The sequence below is a fragment of the Nyctereutes procyonoides genome, unplaced genomic scaffold (genome assembly GCF_905146905.1).
Source record: "Nyctereutes procyonoides isolate TBG_1078 unplaced genomic scaffold, NYPRO_anot_genome, whole genome shotgun sequence".
In the NCBI taxonomy this organism is placed as follows: domain Eukaryota; kingdom Metazoa; phylum Chordata; class Mammalia; order Carnivora; family Canidae; genus Nyctereutes; species Nyctereutes procyonoides.
The window spans coordinates 3,461,019-3,483,000 of NW_026575126.1; the positions used below are offsets into that span (position 1 = coordinate 3,461,019).

Sequence of the window (21,982 nt, forward strand, 5' to 3'; positions counted from 1 at the left end):
GGATTTCCAAAGTATATCACCAAAGTTTCCGTAGGCGACCTCTCAGTAGACATGGGAATGTAAAAATAAGATTCGTAAGGAAATCTCTTCCTTTAGCTGACGCCAAAAGTTTTCCCATTAATATGGTCTGTAATTAGTCTGCCATTATGCAAGTTAGAGGCCACACAATGAAACATATATACTTTTTAAATAGCTTTATTTGTCAGCCTGGGAGATAATGGGTCTAAAAAAAAAGATTGGCAAGAATTTCATCAATTCTAATAAAGCACTTGGGTGGCATTTTAAGACATTTAGTTTTGACAAGAAAGCCTTTTTTGTCATTATGAAGTTGAAAAATGTCTCGGCCTATGCAGTCTCCTATGTTAGTGGTCATCTCCCCTCCAAAAGAAAAAGAAAAAGAAAGAAAGAAAAGAAAAGACCTAGAAAAAATATAGGAAGTTAGAGAAATAGGCAGCTAGTATTTATAAAGATTCTCTTTGATACCTCTATTAAATAAGAAGTTAGAGCAACACAGAAGAGAAGTTGAAGCATTTAAATAAATCACGGATCTTTTCAACTGACTATAAACATACATTAAGATCTTTTAGAAGACCTGCACTTCAAATAGTAATAGCATCATTTATTGAGTACTGACTCTATGTCCAGTACTTAACATATCTCATCTTCTAATTCTTAAGGTAATTGTGTAACCTAGATTTCATAATCCACAAAGCCTCAAAGGGATTAAGTGTCTTAAACCTAAATTCACACAGTTACTAAGCATGAGAGCTAAGACACATGCTCAGGTAAGGCTCCAACACATTAGCCCTTTCCATGGCCTAAACCCTGTAATAGCATCATAATTCTGGAGAAGCTATTTTTTGTTTCTTGTTTTTGTATTTTTTACAAAACATGGTCCTAGGACCAGAGGCACACCAATCCTGACAGCATGAATTCATTATGAAAATATTTATTAAGTACAAATGAAACACATTGCCTGTCCTCATGTGCTTTACATCTTAGCCAGAAACACAAGATACATTAACTAATAATAAACTCTGAAAGAAGTGAAGAGGGTCAAGGACAACTGAGAGAAAGGGTGATTAACTCTAATTGGAGGGAAAGGAGAAAGTCAAGGAAGAACAAGAACCCAGTGGTGTGAAACACCGGAGTTCTTCAAGGCGGCACCTGCTGGGTAAGGATTGTTTCATTGGGGGAAGCAGGTAGTGAAGGGTTTGCTCGTCCTTCTGGCCATACTTCTTGCCAGAGAGAGCACTTCCAACTCTAATCATTTACTTAGAGGCCGACTCTGTATTATTTGACATTCATATAAGTCTTTATTAATTTTGTGACTGAAAAAAATCAGAGTAGAAAGTGAAAAACATAATGAATGTTATTAGAAACCAAGAGCCTCATATTCTTTCTTGTAACCATCAGGATTGTAAGCAATTGCCAATTTGGTCGCAATGTTCTGGATCATCCGGAGATCCTTAAAAAAATACCCCTTCGTCATGAAACACTGAAAATATAAAGACGACATGTAGGATCAGCAGCTCAAAATATCAGAACACAGAGACTTTTTGATCCCAAATACGGAGTATCATTTCCATCAGAGAGGCTACTCCAAATGATAAGGCTGGAGTCTTATCTAAGCCATATGCAAAGTTGTCGGGCTAGACTCAAACAAGGGGGTGCCCTGGAGCCGCACGTGATGGAAAACTTTTGATTATTTCATTGATGAGAGGAGCCCAGGAAACAAAGGTAGAGGCTGGGGTAAGCTCCATGTGTGTGTGTGTGCCCTCTACGTCTCTGGCCAGGTGAACGTTTCCGCCTGTATGTGATACTCGAGACAACTGAGGACATGCTTGGCACAGTACGTGGCTACTCTTAAGTATCCTTCTGAGGATGACAGGGAATGGCAAGTACTGCAGCGAGGGGGACAAGGACAGGACTCAAATTTATGCAGCATATTAAATCAGAGTGGTAACATAACATTTGGATAGTAACGTGACATTAAATAATAAACATAAAATAAATCTAAAAATAACCCCTCTTCTTTCAGAAGGTGAGGAACCAGAAGGCTGACCCCTACCCCTATCTTAAAGAAACAAAGTAGAGGACAATTGTGCTCCTGAAATCTCTAGCTCTTCCTATTTTGATTAAAACCATACTTTAAGCCTTAGTGTGGTCCAAGAAGTTGCTGTGAATTCAAAGTGTCCAGGGATTTCATGCATTCCCTCCCTTGATCTTGATAAGGCCACACCATTTTTTTTTACTATATGCAAATGCAAAAAGTAAGTCACATTATACTTTGGCAGCAGCCAAAGTGGATGACAAACCACACTTCAGAAAGCACAGATTGAGTTAGGTTGCCTTTAAGGGAGATCTCGCTGCTGTGTACTGCGAAGTTAAAAGAGGAACGTATCATACTGTCAAAGACAAGTGGGCTGTGTGAACTGCAAGCTCAAAAGCCTCCCAGTAATCCCAACCACATGCCAAGTCTCAGAAAGTGGGGCAGGGCCTCCTTTGGAGATGGGGGGGGGGGGAGGAAAAAAAAAAAAACGCTCCAAGGTACGCAAAGCTGAAGAGCCACATGGACCGTTCTCTGCCTTCAAACAATTGTTCAAATGCTCTGCGAGGCATCTGCATTCACTAAATAAATACCTTGAGACCAATTTCTATTTGTCCAGATAAGACTTAAAGTAACTATTTCCAAGAGTCTTTAGGAGGTCAGAAGCTTCAAGGGTAAATTTACTTTGAAAAATACACTTAGCTTTCCTGTTAAAAATGGTCTTTTGAAAAAAAAAAAAAGGAATATGGTTTGTTGCACCTAAAAAAAAATGAGTATGCCAAACCTAAAAAAAAAAAAAAAAAGAGTTTTCTCCTTTGTGTTGTTATTCTGACATTGCATTCTCGGTCCCTCAAACCCCAATTCACTAATATACTCAAAATCTGACTCACCTCCCTTCATGTTTTTGTACGCTCAGTACAGATTATATAATGGGCAAGGACTGAAGGTCAAGTTTATTGATTAAAACCCACGGCAATGAAGTATCTAGTAAGTGAGGGTAACGGACTCTCATGTGGCTTAATCCACATGGAGTTTTTTTAGATGAAATGATTTTGACAGAAATCAGCAACACCGCAAGATTTAAAGAAGATAACCGTATAACTAGATATAGTATAAGATGAAAATGTCCACATCTCCCCCTTCATGTCATCCCTTCCGCTCCCCCAGTATCCATGTTAGTTCTCAGAGCTTCTTCAAGTGCGGACTCTTGCGATACTTCCCCAACTGGATTTTCTTTCTCAAGTCCTTACACCATAGCTTTCTTTTACTCAAAAAAAAAAAAAAAAAAAAGAAAGAAAGAAAGAATCTGTTATTCTGCTTTTATTGACCCCATTTAAGTGAGTCTATATTGGTTCCCAAAGATGCAAATTGAATCATTAATGCATCAAGGTATATTATGTCACAAAATATTTGAAAGGGGCAGTCTCATAGTAATGCTAGATCGTGCTAACGTGACTATAACACAAATTCATCCAACAACAGTGCCGTGTGTGGATAAGCTGGTGACAGATGTTACCAAGTTCTCCATGGCTGACCTTCTTTTCTGGCTTCTTAATGCAAATGTCTTAACCCATTTTAGTGTCAGGAACTTTAAGAACAGGATAAAAATGACAGTTATTCTTCCCCCGGGGGGGGGCGGTGGGAAATATGAAAAAGTACCAAACTAGATATATTCTCACACGTTTTATGGTTAAAGAATCCCTCATTTTAGAGTCATATCTCCTTGTTTTAGTTGGTGTAACAGCTAAACAGTCTTCAGGGTGAAAATGTTCCTCAGTAAACAAATAAACAAAAACAAAATGTCACAGCACATCAGCCAAGGATGCCTGGGTCAGAGTTTGAGGAAATTTGTTATTTAAAAATCTCAAACCAGGGATCCCTGGGTGGCGCGGTGGTTTGGCGCCTGCCTTTGGCCCAGGGCACGATCCTGGAGACCCGGGATCGAATCCCACGTCGGGCTCCCGGTGCATGGAGCCTGCTTCTCCCTCTGCCTGTGTCTCTGCCTCTCTCTCTCATTCTGTGTGACTATCATAAATAAATAAAAATTAAAAAAAAATCTCAAACTGGGGCACCCAGGGGGCTCAGTGGTTGAGCGTCTGCCTTGGGCCCAGGGCGTGACCCTGGGGTCCCGGGATTGAGTCTCACATCAGGTCCCTGCATGGAGCGTGCTTCTCCCTCTGCCTGTGTCTCTGCCTCTCTCTCTCTCTGTGTCCCATGGAAAATAAATAAAATCATAAAAAAAAAAAAACCTCACACCTACTTTGTCAATCTTGTGACTCATTCACTCATCATTTCTTTGTGTACGTAGGACTGTGATTCAACCATGGCCAACAGGAGGCCATGGTGGGACTGGATGGATGATTCTACAGTTGCCACAGGATGCCACTCATGACTGGCGCTTCCCGTGGCAGCTTCTCAATCTGGGGAAGCTCCCAGCCGTAGCTCCCCGGGGACCCCTGCTTAAACTCTCGGCAGCTGCTCCTCTCAGCAATGAATGGCTCCAGTCAGCAGTCGAGCCCAGCAATTACAGCCTCCTACAGCTGCTCCCCAAGAGTTCCATTGCTTCTCACATGCTCAAACAACCTCCAACAGCATCTTGATCCCCCAGCAGCTGCACATTCGAGCATTTCTTTGTCAGCACCGCTTTAAAGGATGTCTCATGGCAATGCTCTAATGGAGCCATTCCCCCAATCTTTTTTTTTTTTTTTAATTTATTTATTTATGATAGTCATACAGAGAGAGAGAGAGAGGCAGAGACACAGGCAGAGGGAGAAGCAGGCTCCATGCACCGGGAGCCCGACGTGGGATTCGATCCCGGGTCTCCAGGATCGCGCCCTGGGCCAAAGGCAGGCGCCAAACCGCTGCGCCACCCAGAGATCCCCATTCCCCCAATCTTAAGAGCTGGTCCTGTTCCCAAACAGCCCATCCCCCAACCCTCATTCCACTTTATGGAACAAGCCAATGTGGTGTCAGACTTTTAACTGCTTCCTCAGCACTTGCTGGGTCTTGAAGTAGCTTCTCACTCAGTTGTGAGTGATTTGTCGTGCACACAGAGAGGAAGTTCCATGCACTTCCCTATGGCTGACCATCACTTCCCCCATGGTAATCAAACCTCAAGCCTCTCTACCTCCCAACTACCTCACTCCGAAAGTTAGATGTGACCTGTCAAAAGAGGGCCACTTCCTTCATAGGCACCCTGGGTAAATATGTGTCCCAGCCCTCATCTAGCCTTGGTGCACTCATTTGCCTCATGACAGTATTGTCCCACTGATTTGTATACAATTCCTTGAAGGGAAAAACGAGTCCTTATTTGTGGATATTCGTTCTCATAACGCCTACAACAATGCTGAGCATAGGGCGGATGCTTACGGAATGTGCCTAGGTTGCCTTAGAAGTGGTGTCCAAAGTTAGGTGACTGGTTTACGAGAGAAGAAGTCCCAAAGTGCTTCACTGGTTTCCCCACAAGGCACAGGGGCAGCTGTAAAAATCAAGACCCAGGATATTGGTGCACAGCTCATAGCTCCCAGGGTAAATACACAACCACAGCTCTATAGCCTCTCTTTAGGTTATTTTTCTTAAAGTTACAATCTGTGTGAATAATGAAAGACTGCCATTTCCACTCATGCCATTGTGTATTTGTAGCTCTAATATTCATTAAAGATGCAACTGAAATGTTAATGATAATTGCACCCAAAAAGCTAATAAAGAGGAGCCCAAGGCTCACATAAATGCCAGCATTTAATAATTATGCATACTTTTATCTTTTCTCCTTAATTTATCTTACTTTCTGATAATTAGTTTAGTAAATCTGAGATCCCAATGTATGCGTAATTAATTTTAAAATTTGCTTTTAAATTTGTTTTCTTTTATACTCAGGAACGAGATATAATTTTTTTCCCAGAATATAAAGAGGTAATCATCATTATATAAAATGGTTACCTATATAGACGATAGAGCTTAAAACATACCTCTTGAGAGTATTTACAAGTAGGAAACGCTTGACATTTTAGGGGAAAAAAAATGTCAAGATCCAGCCAGGAAAAGAGAAACCAATTTAAGTATTTCAAATAAAAGTATTTCAAATAAAAAACTGGTTTAATACAGTGAGTTGTTATAAAGGGCTAACAAACCAAAGCATGTAAGAGCAGAGAGACTCAGATTTGCAGCAGGGAGAGGACACTCATAACTCCTACAAACACGTACGGTTATCAGAACCCAGAGTTCGGGAGCGCTCCCGGGGAGGAGAGCCACAGCATGGGCCGGCCTTGCATGAGCTGTGCCAACGGGAGGACGGGCTGTCCAGTGGGAGCTGGAGCCCAGGTGGAGAAGGGCTCTCAGAACACACGGCCTGCAGCCAAGAGACTTCCTCCTTCCTGACCTCCTGCCGGGGTTTCCTACTGGGTGAGCCCATCAGAACCAGAGAAGGTAACAGCCTGGGAACATGCCCACGGGGTCGGCCAATTCCACTATCCAGGGCACAGCAGAAGAGGTACGAAGCATGACTCTGAAATCAATAGGGCAAAAGTGACTACTGCTGTACCTTTCCTTAATTTTAGGTAGTAATTAGCTTTCCAAAAAAATGTAGAATCCTAATTATTGTAGCTCAAAATGTATACCTAACAAGGTATACCTAACATTGGTATACACCGATCATATCTTTTCACATGAAATTTGCCCACTGGAAGGAAAAATCATCAATTTTATTAATATTTTACAACTAACTCTGTTATCTATATTCTTCAACAGACGTCACTGGGAATCAATAGTGAGACCAATCTCAATTACGTCCTAATTCAAAAAAGGAAAGAGGAAGGGATCTGCCTATACACGATTGGTTCATTGGAGTAGGAAGACGGTAAAATTTATTAAATATCTACTCTGAATCAGACAGAGGATTTGTTCACATGCCTAATTGTGTTTTTTTTTTAAAAATTCACAGCAAACCAGAGCATTAAGTACTATTTTTTACTTCTCAGAGAATGAGAATGAGTTGTAAAAAGATGGAGACACTTAAGTTCATCTACTTTATACATATCAGAGCGGACTGCCACCTGCGGGCCCTCTAATACGTACGCCACACTAAACTACTTAGGAGAACACTGGTCTTAACTAGATTCAAAGGGAGAAATAGCCCAAATCATTACTGAATGAGAAAAAAACAAATCTGGAGGATTTTTTTCAGGTCACTAGCTAGCTTCTACTCCTAAGGAACTTCACTCGGTCGCTCTACTGTGTATACAGCATTTATTTTAGGCCCAAGTACTTGCCAGCCCCTGTTCCATTCACTAAGGGTTAGGCAATAAGATGAATGAGATTTATAGTTTCGTGGAGCTTATCACAGTCTGCCACACACTGAAGAATTAAAGCGCGTCTCTCTCTATCTTTTCTCTTAGTTTAGTAGTATCTCATTCTGGGGTGATTTTTACCCCAGCAAGGTCCTGAGATATTGTGGGGTGTCACAATCAGGAAATGCTACTGGTGTCTCTGGTGTTGAGGCCAGTATGCTAAGTCCATTCAGGCTACTATCACAAAATATCATTAACGGAGTGGTTTATAAACAGCAGACATTTATTTCTCCTAGTTCTGGGGGTTGAGATGTCCAAGATCGTGACGTCACCAGATTCAATGTCTGATGGGGACCCATTTCCTAGATGCCCAAATTTTCATTTTTACAGCCTCACATGGTGTGGAAGGGTGAGCGGTCACTGCAGGGGTCTCTTGTGTAAGGGCACTAATCGCCTTCATGAGGTTTCCACCCTTGTGACCTAAGCTCCTCCTGAAGATTCCACCTCTAAATACCATCACGTTGGGCACTAGGTTTGGGGGCATACAATCTTTAGCAGCCAGGACTGCTCCTAAACATACTACAATACACAGTCATTCCTACCCCCTCCAACACACACACACACACACACACACACACACATACACACTATGGTCCAAAATGTCAATAGTGCAAAGGTTGAGAAATCCTGTTTGAGGTGTATAAGAAGTTGTCTTTATTTTTGAATGTGTGTGTTCACTGGTTTTCTATTTGCTGCCATAAATTAGTACCAACTAAAAAGCTTAAAATACATTTTCTTTTTGGGGGGAAGATTTTATTTATTTGTTTGAGAGAGAAAATGAGAGAGAGATAAAGAGAAAAAGAAAGAAAGGGATCGCACAAGTTGGGGGAGAAGGGGAGAGATAGGGGAGAGAGAGAAGCAGACTCCCCACTGAGCAGAGGCTCCATCCCAGGACCCTGAGGTCATGACCTGAGCCAAAGGCAGATGCTTAACTGACTGAGCCATCCAGGCGCCCCTTAAAATAAATTTATCTTTAAACAAATTGGTCTTACAGTTCTATATGTTAGATGTTATAAGTCTCTCCCAGCAAAAATCAAAGTATTGCCAGGCCTGCATTCTCTTCTGGAGTCTCTACTGGAGAATCCACTTCCTTACCTTGTTCTGCTTCTAGAGGCTACCCATATTGCTCAAGTCACGATCTTCTGTCTTTGACGCCAGTAAAGGCACGTCCAGTGCTCCTTCTATCAATTGCCCTGACCTACCTCCCTAGTCGTATATCCCTCTGATTCGCCTCTGCCTTCCTCTCCCACTATTAAGGGGTCTAGTGGCTTCATCTGGTCCACCTGGGTAATCCCAGATACCATCCCCGTTTTCAGGTTAGGTGGTTTGCATACTTATTTCCTTTTTGCCATGTAATCTAACACATTCACTGGTTCCAGAAATGAGGACATGGTCATCTCTAGGGACCCTTCTGTGTAGCGTAAGGAAGAACACATGTGCAACTTTTAGCAAAGTTATTTGCACAGACTTGGTACTGAATTGAAGTGAGACCACCCAAGTATTTTTTTTTTAATTAAGCTGAATGAATCCTAGATGTCCCTTTAAAATGATTACCTTTAAATGAAAAGGTCATAAGCAAAGGGAAAACAATATACACGTCTTGCCTAATTCAAATAGCTCTGAAATCTATCCCTCCTCAACTCTTCAATATGTCATTTTAAAATGTGTCCATCCACCAACTGGCTCAAATCAAAACCCTAAAATATCTGAGTGAAATATCTGAGAGGAAATTCAAATTGTGTTATTCTTATCCCTTTTAAGAAGTTAACCTCTTACTTGGTCTGACAAGGAACCCTTGGCTATTATCTTAGTAGCTAATTCTGTCTCATACATATATATTTTTTTCTCAAAATAACACTGCTCTATATATAGATCCATAAATTATGAATCTATATATATTCATAAAATGCTGGTATCCCATTTATTATTTTTTCACTACAAAATGCAATCACTATTCTGCACTTGTAAAAACATGGGGATTAGCAGAGGATAAAGATGCTATGACCTGGAATGGAAATAAGCAACCTAAGTCATGAATGCCTAACTAATCCTTTTAATTTAAAATTTTTCCTGTTATGTCAGCATTCCTGATGTTAGGCCCTAAAGATAGCATCAATACATTAAGTCACAGCTTAAGCGAAGTGACTGGCATGAAGCCAGGGAGAAAGAAGTATGTACGTGCGTACAACCAATAAATGGCTATTGAGTCCCTAACATTTGTCAGGCACTTTCCTGGATATTTAGGAATCAAAAAATAAAAGGGTTAAGACTCAGCCCTCCCTACAAGGAGTTCACTGGGGTTCTTAATGGGAGTCCACACGCAGATTGAGGGGGTTCGCGTGCATCCTGCTCACATAAAGTAGTCAGTAAAATGTTAACGGTATATATATTTTTTCTCCCAGGTGTACAATTTTCATCAGATTTTCAAGTGGGTTTGTGACCACAAAAAAATGTGTAAGGACCACTGGTCTGGATGCAAGACAAGTGTGGGTGAGGAAGTTCTGACAGCTTAGAGTAGACGCTACCTTTTCTGAGCCTCTACTGCTCCCGGGAGATCACGAACCAGAAGATGCTGAAGGGATGGGGAGGTAAGTGGTGTGGGGCAGAGAGACGCGAGGACGTGGAGCCACTCTACGATTCTGCAAACTGAACTTTGCCACCAGCCTTCACTGTGCCTATCTTCCTCTTGGCCCTACACATAATTAATTCTTATTGTTCTGCTGCAAATCATAAGGTGTAAAACAATAGCATTCAGAGATCCAAATTTTCTACTCTGCTAAGTTTGACATATATAAGGGCTCTAAAGGGGTATGCCATTTAGAATTTAGTTAATGGAAACAGCAAAACCCTAATTATCTTGGCAGTAATTCCTTAACTATCCACATAATTTGGGGGAAGTAAACAGTAAAATTATTTCGTAGATAAGATCGTATTGCAATGACTTCCAAGAAGACAAATTATTTCACCAGGCTCTCATTTTATTTGCAGGGTTTCTCAAAATAAGCAGACCAGCTAAAGCTTGGTAATCTTTTATTTATAGAGAGATTTTCATACTGATAGTGTACATTGCATTGGGATTTGACACGTATTACTTACATAGTTATTTTCTTTGTTTTTTAGGGGAAAAAATAAAGATACTCCGAGATAGGCAACAAATGCAGCTATTCTGAAATTCAACACACAAAACAACTCAGAATTACAACCGAGACAATAAAAATGTCATCAGTCTGAGCTTTTAGATACTTAACCAAAATACGTGTTTCAAGAAGTAGAATAAATATCCATTAATTGTTGAAGGGACTTTTAAAGGGCAGCAGATCTTGCTTAGAGGGTTAGTTCCTTTAAAATATTATCACATTGTATTTTGAACAGTGTGGTAAAAAAAAAAAGCGAGTACTGCTTTACTGAGTCTTAAAATGAGTGATAAATATTGTCCTACTTCTTATACATCCATTCTTAGATATCCTTTTAATTACTATTTGCCGACGTGATTTAAAACTTAAAAGCAAGGACAAAGCATGTCAGAGCAGAGTTTCTTTTCAACAGGACGGGCTACAAACTACTCAACCCTTTGATTTCATTGCCCCCTATCCAGCCACACCTCAAAAAATGATCCAACTCATGAGCAAATCAGAAGTACCGAAGAAGAACCTTCCTTGTCACAACTCACTAGTAAGCAAAGATGCTTATTTAAATTCCAATATTATCCTTCTTGCTCCAATTATGAAGCTCAGCAGTTTTCATGAAAGTTCCTTCTATAGAAAAAGGGATGATTCAGACGGAAGCCAACAGTGTGCAATATCTATCAATATTACTTTTTTTTTCTCTTTCTCATTTCTCTCTCATTCACAAATGACAGCCTATTGAAAGTTTATCAGAAATACCATCAACTTACTCATTCCTTCTACGTACAGGAAGCAGTACATTATGGATTTTTGCACCATTTTGATCTACAAAACTGTTTTAATATAGGATCTTGTATTGACCGTACATAAAACTTCATGTACTAATTTGTGGCCAGGAAAAGGGGATTACTAACCTCACTGAGAAAATCTTTTTCAAAGAAAAATATTATTTCATTGGAATTTACCTTCTCTTTACGTTTATTTTACTTCAATTACAGAAAAATCACAGCCAATAACCTTTTCTAAAGATTATAAAAGAAAAAAGAATATTTAGAAGAGAAGAAAGTGTCTATTCTGGAAGAAGTGCCATTATTCAAATGAGAATTTCACTAAAAAATAGCTCAATTAACCTTATTTTTCATGGACTCTAATAGTTAAACCAATAACCTAATCAATGTCGAGACACTCATAGGTAGAAGTAAGGTAAAGATTTCCTAGAAGCTGGCCTGATACACACTGCCAACTGCCATGTAACCACAATGATTCCAGCTGGACTGGAATTTCTGAAAAAAGAAAAAAACTGAAAATACCCACCAGAAACAATGCATTATTTAAAAAAAAATTACTGTGTTAATATGCACTGCCTAAAAAAGCCTATTCACATAAATCCAGATGAGCAGACCAGAGTTTGTGAAGGTATTCTTGAGGGAACAATTTTATTGAAGTCTACATCCCAAATGATACCCAAAGGACTTATTTTTTTCCAAAGTTTCACAAATTAGGCAAAATTGTTCTCACTGTTTAGATTCCACATCATTATCTATCTGAACATCAATAAATAGTACCTCATGTATGTCAATATAAGTACTTCCCATTGCATGAAGAACCAGGGGAATACAATGACAGTCCAGTTAAATAATAAGGTATATGCTCCAAAATGCTTATAAGTTATTTTTCCATAAATTGCAAATCTGGACATTTTAAACCAATAGAAATAGAAAAAGGCATATTTTTAGGTATGGCTCCATCATTACTACTAGACTAATAGACCCTTATTTACATTATTTCTTCAACTTTTGACCCAGTGATCAGTTATCAGATATTCATTAGTCTGAGTGAGCTCTGTGTATTTTGGCTCCTCTTGGCTCTCACCATAATGAGAAGTGGGGCAAGCAAAGAATGATTTGCGGTAGAGCAAGTAGGAATTCCCTGTAGAGGGATTGAGAATGAGTATGTACACCCCATCCATGTAAGTTTTATATTAATAATTTGATATTAATTAATTTTAGAGAGTGAACTATGTTTTCTTATAGGTAGATAATATATATTTATTATCACATATAAGGTGAACTTAGAAATATGTCTCTGATATATAGTTAATACATTAATGATATGGATTGTGTACAAGACACTAATATTATTTTGGGGAAATATTCCTCTTAATTTCTCCCTTAAAAAACCAAAACCAAAAAATGACCTCATGGATTCAGAGATGATAACTGGTGGTTGCCAACAGCAAGATAATGCGGGGAATGGCAAAATGGGTGAGGGGTGGGGTTAAACGTACAAATGTCCAGCTATAAAACAAAGTAAGTCATGGGGATAGAATGCCCATCATGAGGACTACAGTTAATAATATTGTGGTACATACTTTAAAGTTGTTAAGGGAATAGATCTTAAAAGTTCTCAACCATAAAAACAATGTATAATGTGTGGTGATGGGTGTTTACCAGACTTATTGTGGTGATCATTTCACAATATGTACAAATATCGACTCATTGTACATGGCATGCCTGAAAATAACATAATGTTGTATGTCAATTCTATGTAATATTTTTTAAAGACTATCTTTTATAACTATTTTATCTTCTACGTATACAGGGAATGAAGTTACCTTCCCTAAAGCTAAAGGTTCTTCAGATGGGATAATGAAACATCATGATTGTAAGGATCATTTTTATTTCAGGTGGCTTATTATTTGTTTCTATGCTAAAACTATTAAGGGTATAGATTTTGGGTCTTTTCTTTGCATTTGACAGCACGTCCAAAGTTGGGTTTCTATGTATAATCTTAATCTCCCCAACAAGTATAAAAGGAGCTTAAATAAAACCGAGTGGCAGGCAGTCTGCGGGCCTTGTCCTGAGCTGTTACTGCATTCAAGCAATGACTATTTTGACATGTGTGGATTCTGTAAGACTTTCCCTAGTGCTGACAATTTTTCTTTGGTTTCATTTTGTAGCTTATTGAAAAAATTTTAATGTTTACTGTTGCAGAAGACCAACTTGAATTTTCTAATGCATGTGGTATTTTAACATGCTTTTTTGACCATCATAGCTTGTGGGTCTTTCAAGGAAGGCAGGTCTATGATCTGTGATGCTGTGTTATTGCCCATCAGTTCAACCTGGAGCAGAAGTGTGGTGTCTTTCTCTTCCACCATGTACCTCGTCAAGGCCTTAATATTCATAAAAAGAATGTTAACAATATACTAAAGTGTGCTGCACTTTAAAGAATACAGCTCTATAATTGTGGCCACATGGAATAATTGCTCTCCAGATACTCATTGGCAGGTCTAATCTTGAAATATCTGTACCTGAATTCCTTTTCAAAGACCCACTGAGAGAAATAATATTTGTTGAAGTTTGACTAAAAAAGGACAGGTCCTAACATTTACTTACAGATTTAGGTAATAATCAAAAAGCTATCTTCCTGTTATTGAACTGGTATCTTTGTGAATTTACTTCCAGGTTTTTAATTTTTTTCTTTACTCCCCTGCACTTTGGGTTATATTAAGAGGTGCTATAAAGAACAAGTCTCCCAACGAGTGCGGGGAGTACCGTACAGCTACTGTTGAGATGCCCCTTACAGCTCACAGTGCTTCTCTGGGCTGATTCACAGTAGAGATGCTGCTCCGTCTTGAGTGACAGGACCAGGATACTAAGAAATATAAGTGTTAACTTTGTGGATCATGGAATAAATAATTAATCCTGTTTCTCTCCATGTACTGGCTGCTACAAATCTTAGAGCTAACTTGCCCCCCCCCTCCGAGCTCGAAAATTACTTGGAAATCACGACGTAACTTTTATGTTCTAACCTCACCACAGACTGCATCCCACTCTGCTTTGTTATCTATCATTGCCTCCAATTTCTTCTATTTATCCTGGTGTACTAACTACTTCTTTATAAGCCTCTTTAAATCCTTTCCGATGTAAAAACAGAATGTTAATAATAAATGGTGTTTGAATGTGTTGTCTTTCTGTTTTACAAAGGCCTTCTCCAAACAATGACTAAGCCAGAGACAAGGGGCTAATAACACTGTCATAGTTTGGGATCTTTGGGAAGCAGACACTGACATGAGAAGGAGTCTACAATGCAGGGTATTTATTAGGGAATACCCCTATGTAAATCCTTGGAGAAGGAAGAGGAATGAAATAGGACGGAAGAGAGCAAAAAGTTCAGCAGTAGAGCTGGTCCACTGTTTTGGAGTCAAAATGACTCATCAGAGTTATCCTACTTTGGGCTGAAAGGGAGGGGCCTCTCTCTCGTTTTCTCTCTTTTTAAGATTTTATTTATTTATTCATGAGAATCTCAATGTTGCCGTCTGTTGAAAACACTCCCAGCAGCTAGAAAACCAAACCCATCCCTGGAAAGGGAAGCGCACCAAACCCTCGATCACCGATACTCTAGGTAAGCCAGACAGGCTGAGAAAATAGGAACGACCGGGGGAAGTTAACTTAAACACCTTAAGAAGTTATTTTGGTCACAGAGTCATGTGAGCCGGGCAAATCTTTGCCTCTACAATTATTATCTCACTTTCTTCCCATGTACATCTTAGTGGGTCATCTGTCCATAGTCTCACAAAGCTGTAGTCAAGGTATTATCGGGGGCTACTGGGTCTACGTGTGTTTAATACACAGTATCTCTGAGTGTCTACTTTGTGCTATAAAAACAACCTAGACCTCAGACATGGACTCAAAGTAGAAGCCATCTCTATCATATTCTCAAGTGTGCAGTATTTACGTTCCACGATCCCTGTTATTGCAGGATTGTTAATAGGCAGCCGTGGCTTCATACTAGCCCTCCAGCCCTGGACGCTCTCACACTCACGAACAAGAAATGTTACTCTTAGCAAATGCTGTACCACATTATTTAAAACACTGGATATTTAGGTCACTTCATTTATCATGGTATATTATATATAGGCAATGAAAGCGCTATTTTCTCATTGAGTCTATTTCTAAGCCCTTGAAGCGAAACTCCAGTTCTACATATTCTTCACATTCCATCATTATATATATTGTTCTGCTAAATTGGTAAGTGCAAAAAACAGAAGAGAACATACTTGCAGCATATAGACTGAAAGGTACTACTATGTCAAACTTAGTTTGCATTGTGTTCATTGCAAGTGTCACACAAGTATTATGGAATATTTTTCATTTTTTAACCTAGATAACATTTTTTTCCCTTGCAAATCATCTGTGGTTTTTGGTTTGTTCATTTGTTTGTTTGTTTTGTTTGGCTTGGTTGTTTTTTGTTGTTGTTGTTTTTTTGTGTGTGATTGTTGTTATCATCATCTTTTTTGTTTCTCGTTGGCATGCACCATTTGATCTTCTAACCCAAGTCTTGCTCTTTCAGATGAGAAAACTAGAGTTTAGAGAGGCTTGATAATTACCCATCCATGAGAGAAAATTCAGAATTGGAATCCAGGTTTTCCAACTCCTACTTCAGTATTTTCCCCCATTGTTCCAATCATTGGTATTAATAGCTTTAAGAAATCAAAGCACCAACAAATTTCCAGTGCACAATGTCTGTGTTGGCAAGATATCCCTTCTATTATCCCCTTTCTCAAATGATTTCTTTAAATAGCTTCCTTGAGTATAGAGTCGCAACAATTAAAGACAAGCTTTGTTTTTACTACCCATGCATGTGTTTGACATCAGTGATTAATACAATCTTCTCTCAGTTGCTAAATTTCTTTATCCTGGTGAATAAAGACTTGACAAATTGTTAGGCAAAGAGCGTACACTTCAAAACTATTGAGATATACCTGAGTATCAGGCAACCTAGGAAATATAAAGACCGGAGAGATGTGCACATCAGCTTATTTTCATTCATCAAGAGGAAATGTAGCTTAAGTGAGGTTGACTTTTTGTGACATTTGCTTAGTTCTTGAATTGACTGACAAGCCTATTAATATATTCCCTGAACTTTATTAAAGTAATTGGAAAACGGCCCACATGTCAATCAACTTCTAATAAGTAATTATGTTCATAAATACTGTAAAATTATTAGCTTTTAATTTGACCCAAACACATACTTTCAAAAGAGTAACATGAATTTTCTTTTTCTAGAAGAACAAAATATCATAGTGATAAAACACTCAGTAAGTATGTTCCTACAATGCACTTCCTAAAATGGAGTTCAAAAGTTCACCATCACCAAATGGCCAACAGAAAAGAATGCCATAGTAAGGCGTGTAAGGGTTTTAAAAATCTGGACAATGTCAAACAATTTCTGCAGCATAAAGTTATAAAGACATGCTATGAAATTAACATGAGCCTGCCCATGGCTCATATATCCATATATCCATAGTCTGGTTTAAAAATATAAGCCTACTATGGAAGAAGACACAATGGGCAAAAGAAAAAAGGACATATTTAGTGTCCAGAAATACATCATTTAAATTTATCAGAAGCAAAGCATCTATATCTCCAGTGACTCAAATATAATTATTATCCAAGTGTACTTTTTTTCTCACCCAATAAAAATCTTTCATAGTCTTTGAGCTAGAGAGTCAAGTCAAAGGGCGCAGACTAAACAAGAGAACAAGATTAGGCCTGGATAACAGAAGAAATGTGTTTTTGACTTGTAATCCCATGCTAGTTTCTGAAGCTGGACAAACTCTCCTGCCCTCTAGAATCCCTGGTAATCTCTGAATAAAGATAGACTTCTGCAAAAACTTTATTATATTCTCATACGAACATCACTGCGGTGTGCAATGGTCTGTAATAAGAAAAACCACGGGGGATTCCTGGACTTATTGTTTACCTTATACTCACCTCCTTAAAGTTAATTATTTAATTAATATGTTTAAACTTCATCACAGAGTTAAAATATTTACCTTATAACTGAAGCTGTATTTGAATCCAGGTTTGCCTTTATATAAGGAAATAAAGCTCCAGATGTAAGTTAATAAAGTTCCAGATGTAAGCCAGGTACCTAAATTAATTTTTGAAGGGTAAACTCAGAGATAAAACAACTAGCTTGCTCACTCAGCTTTCTTATTAGGAATAAAACATGCACTCCCCGGCACCACATTATCATATAATTTGTTATTAATTTTACTTAGAAATGCTACGATGTCATTTTGAGATCCACAGCATAATATTTCTATGCAACCACCACATGATTAATCTGTAAAGCACAAGGAAATAATGTAAAAGGGCAAGAATATACATTTTCTATTCTACTAGCATTATAATTGCATTTTTCTTGAGAAGTATTTATATTGGGGATAAATATGCTGTTACATTTTAGTATTCAGGAAAAATAAAATAACTTGATGATTCTGTTCATATTTGGAGATTGTAAGTTAGCTAGAATGATTTATGATCTACTGAAAGTAAATCAAAGTATAAAGCATTGTGTACCATATTTTTTGAATTACTCTGTATTTAAACAAAGTAATTCTAGAAGGCTGTTTCTTTCCATTGTGACTCAAATCAAAGTAAGCAGAATTTGGATTGAGACAGAGTGTTGGAAATCTGCAGGATTACTTTTAAAGAGCTACTATATATATTTCAAAAAGTTCAAATATTTTAACGAATCCATGATGGGTTATCAAACATTAATTTTAATGTATCAATCATGGGTTCTCAAAGATTTATTGAAGGGGTGACTCAAAGAAAGATACTAAGTGAAGCATACATACAAAAAAATCATAATGTGGTGTTAATGGATAATTTTTGATCTTGGCGAGTGGGGATTTGCATGTCTATAATAGCCGTTGCACTTAATGGAATCCAGGAACATAAATCCCTGAAGACAATGGCAACGTACCTTTCAACACTGTCAGTTACTTCTGAGTCATTCTGATACCCAAATATTGAACATTGTTTAGCCCTTCACAGCATCGCAGTTTCAGAAATGCATACCTTGCACAGTTAGATGCACCTGCATTGTCCTCGGCGTATGTTGAGTCTGAACAGAACACGTGTAGGGGCCATCGTCTGTCACGTCCACATTCTGTATCTGGAGGCTGTAGTCCCTTTTATTCAATGTTGAAATTGAAACCCGAGGATCCACTGACCATTTATCACCTCCAGCAAAAATAATACTTGACCGGTTCAGCCAGGCACCCTTTGAAGCTCCATCTTCCAAATAACACCTACAAATTACCAGGGATAGGACACTATTAATCAAAATGAAAATGGAAGACAACATTATCTTTGTTCCAAGTACATTTCCATATGCTGAATTATAGCACTGCATCCGACGCAAACATCGGACAGAAAGGCAGAAAATGCGAACATATGAACACACCACTACATCTTCCATTCCCAACGCAACTGTGAAACAATACGTATATTCAGTTTTGTTCTGTTTTAAATATGTGTGTGGGATGTGTGTGTGTGTGTGTGTGTGTGTGTGTGTTTTAACTTGAAGCCAGTCAAAACCCTTTTTTGTTCTGTCTGAATGACAAGTAAATTTAAATAAAGTTAAAATTCATTCAAATAACCATATTCAACACTAAAACATTTTTCCTCTGGAATTAGAAGTAGGAAAGGTCAATGAGTTGGCTTGTTTTAACCACATCCAATTCTAATACAGTGGACCAGATACTAGATAGAAAGCAGAGAATAGAGAGTCATAGCATGTTTATTTTTAAAATTATGCCTTTAAGGAGTGGTAAGCCTGTACACTGAAACTATAAATTGCATTTTACTGAAAATATTGCTGTCGTAATTAAGGAAGACAAGGCTTACAGGCTACCTTTAGGAGCAAATTCTTGCTGTCTTTTCAATAAACTAACCAATAGTCTCTCGAGGAAGCATTCATTTAACCCACAAACATCCAGGGAGCATCTACTATTTGTGGATTTAAAAACGGTATTGCCTTTGCTCTCCAAAACTTTTAGTCCAGTAAGGAAGAGAGTGAAGCAAGCGAATCAACACTAGACAGAGAGATCGTTTGATTAAATCAGGCACAAAGTATGGAAGAGAGTTATTTGACTCAGAAGGAGCCGTTGGGGGTATCGAGGAAGACTTTATGGAACAAGGAATGCCTTGGATAAAGAGGTAAGGAGTGGGAGCCGTGACATTTAGACAGAGGTGCCATCTGTGGGTAACACCAGGGGAAGGTGAGAGGGAGAAAGCCACACATGCCGAGGAAGTACAAAGAAGCAGGAGTGCGGCGTGGGAGGGGCGAGAGGTGAAACTGGAAAGGGAAACTGGAGCCAGATGATGACAGCAGGGGTGAGGACACTTAGTAGATTTTAAGGCCAATTTTGAAGCCATTTATTCAGAGTTGCATATTTATTACAAGATTCAGAAACACAGTTTTGTATCTACTAGAAGTCAGACATCATGATTCAGCGGAGAAGAAGGCTGCGGTCCTATGACTTTGCTGAGGCCTGGAATTCTGTGTTTCATCTGGAAAACGTCCTGATACAAATTAAAGACCAGTTTTCTTAAATGAGTACAAAGCACATCTACGGAATGAAAATACACATACATCGAAATAGTTTGACAGGATTTCTACAGAACACCTCCGGGGATTGAACACAGGGTTTGAGATTACTACAAAACTGCAGGCTGAATGCAACAGGGTAGGCTGCTGCCAACTGTATAAAACTCATCAGTGGGGGAAAAAATAAGGGACAAGTTACGCCGCAAAATCTAATTTGCAGTCAGCTTCACCATCTACAGAATCCACACTAGGAAAGTCATAAAGGTCATTGTTAATTGAAAAGCTTTTCCTTATGTAATTAATGAAGAAAATAAAACCCACTTTCATGACATAATTAAACAATTATGGAATACTGTCATCCTTAATGCCGTGCGGAAAGAAGATAGAGGGGACATAGTTCCCATTTCACAAGATCACGTGTCCCCTGGCATAGCGTAGAACACGGAATCACCGCTACCAGGACTCTGATCATTACAAGGCTTGTAGGTGATATATGGGTCCATCAAGCGATTGCTCTGTGACCTCTGCATTCACGGCCTTGGCACATCATCCTATCCGGCGCTCATTACAACCCTCCGGGGTATGGATTGCTGTGCCCGATTCATCACTAGAAAAATAAATGGAATGTTTAGGTCAAATGACTTGCCCAAACCACCCTGTCAGTGGGTGACAAAGTGGAATTCAGAATCAAGCCTGGTGTTTCTATATTATTCGATATCCTTTCTTCCATGATGTAGATCAAAGACTTTTAAGATAGGCTTCAGAAATGGGAAGATGATCAGAATGTTGCAGAAATTACTGCAAGTAATTTCTTATTTACTGAATATGACCAACTGTTTAACCTGTCCTACTCTAAAGGAAGCAGAAAATTAATTATTAGTGGACGTTTTACCGTGAAAGTGTGACTTAGAACCCTCGGCCTGGCATTTTCCTTTCCCTTGAGACAGAAACAGCTTTATCTTTATTTGGGGAGGTATCATCAGGAAGACCACAGAGATTAACTAGCCCTTAGATACCTGAGCGTTCATAGACCAAATCTGGGTTATAAATCCTGGTCTTAGCATAAGCACTATTTCCTCTGTTCTGGGATCATCATAGAATTTAACTTCTTCCCCATGAAAAAATGAAAAGGGAGCTTTCTATGTCTCCTTGCTTGGATAAGTATATCTCACAATTGCTATTGGTCCTGACCCAAAGCTTTCCAAGACATACGTTATGAAGATCCTTGAATGAGACTCAACTGAAAAACAAAAGCCAAAAACTTTTTTTTTTTTGGTATTACTTCTTTCAATTTCTGTAGCATTATTCTCAAATTATCATAGATGGAATTTTATGAATTAGGAATAGCAGAATCTAGGAATGGCTTTTTTTTTATAAAACCATAAGATACTTTACATAGATATGTATAGTTTTAAGGAGAACCATGAGATAATTCTATCAAATATATGAAATAGGTCAAACACACGCATAAGTTTTCCTAATTATAAGGACTATGTCTTCTTTCTACCTCCTCTTTGTTCTTCACATCCACCCTATTTTTTTTTCCCTTACAATAGAAAGAGGTATTGCTGGACAAGCATGTAATGTATTAAGAAGGAATTCTGGAAGGAAGATAATCAGGGCATGACCAAGTAAGGTAGGTGTGTGGGGAAGGATGGAAGAAGAATGGCAAGTGGGGATAACTTTGTTTTGTACTCTTTGGGCACCACAAAAATTTCTTTTTCTGGTTTTAAGAATTCTAATGTCTAAAGATATAAGTGTGTTGGAATCCTGGCCCATACAAAATTCATAATTTAGGAAGGATGATAAAATGCATTCATGAAGAGCCCCATCATGCAGAATAGGAAGTAAAAAATAAATAATTCCATTGTTATTATAATTGGATTATTGCAATTGCCTGAGTGTCGGGTTTCTGCCCCTGACATCTGTAGAGCATCCTTTATTCTCTCTACAATAAACAGAATAAACTTTGCAAAGTTTAAATCAGATCATCAACAACCCTTCTTATTTCATTTCCTATTTCCCTCATAGGAAAAGTTCCAATCCTGACAGTGGTC

At 38.6% G+C, this 21,982-nt stretch overlaps 1 protein-coding gene across 1 annotated transcript in view; it reads right to left on the bottom strand.

Annotated features, from left to right (window-relative positions):
• NEGR1 (neuronal growth regulator 1) overlaps nt 1-21,982 on the bottom strand; it is an 821,559-nt gene that overhangs the window by 460,308 nt on the left and 339,269 nt on the right. The window contains exon 2 of the mRNA XM_055339346.1: nt 18,392-18,624. Within this exon, the coding sequence (XP_055195321.1) occupies nt 18,392-18,624 (233 nt within the window). The remainder of the gene's footprint in view (nt 1-18,391; nt 18,625-21,982) is intronic.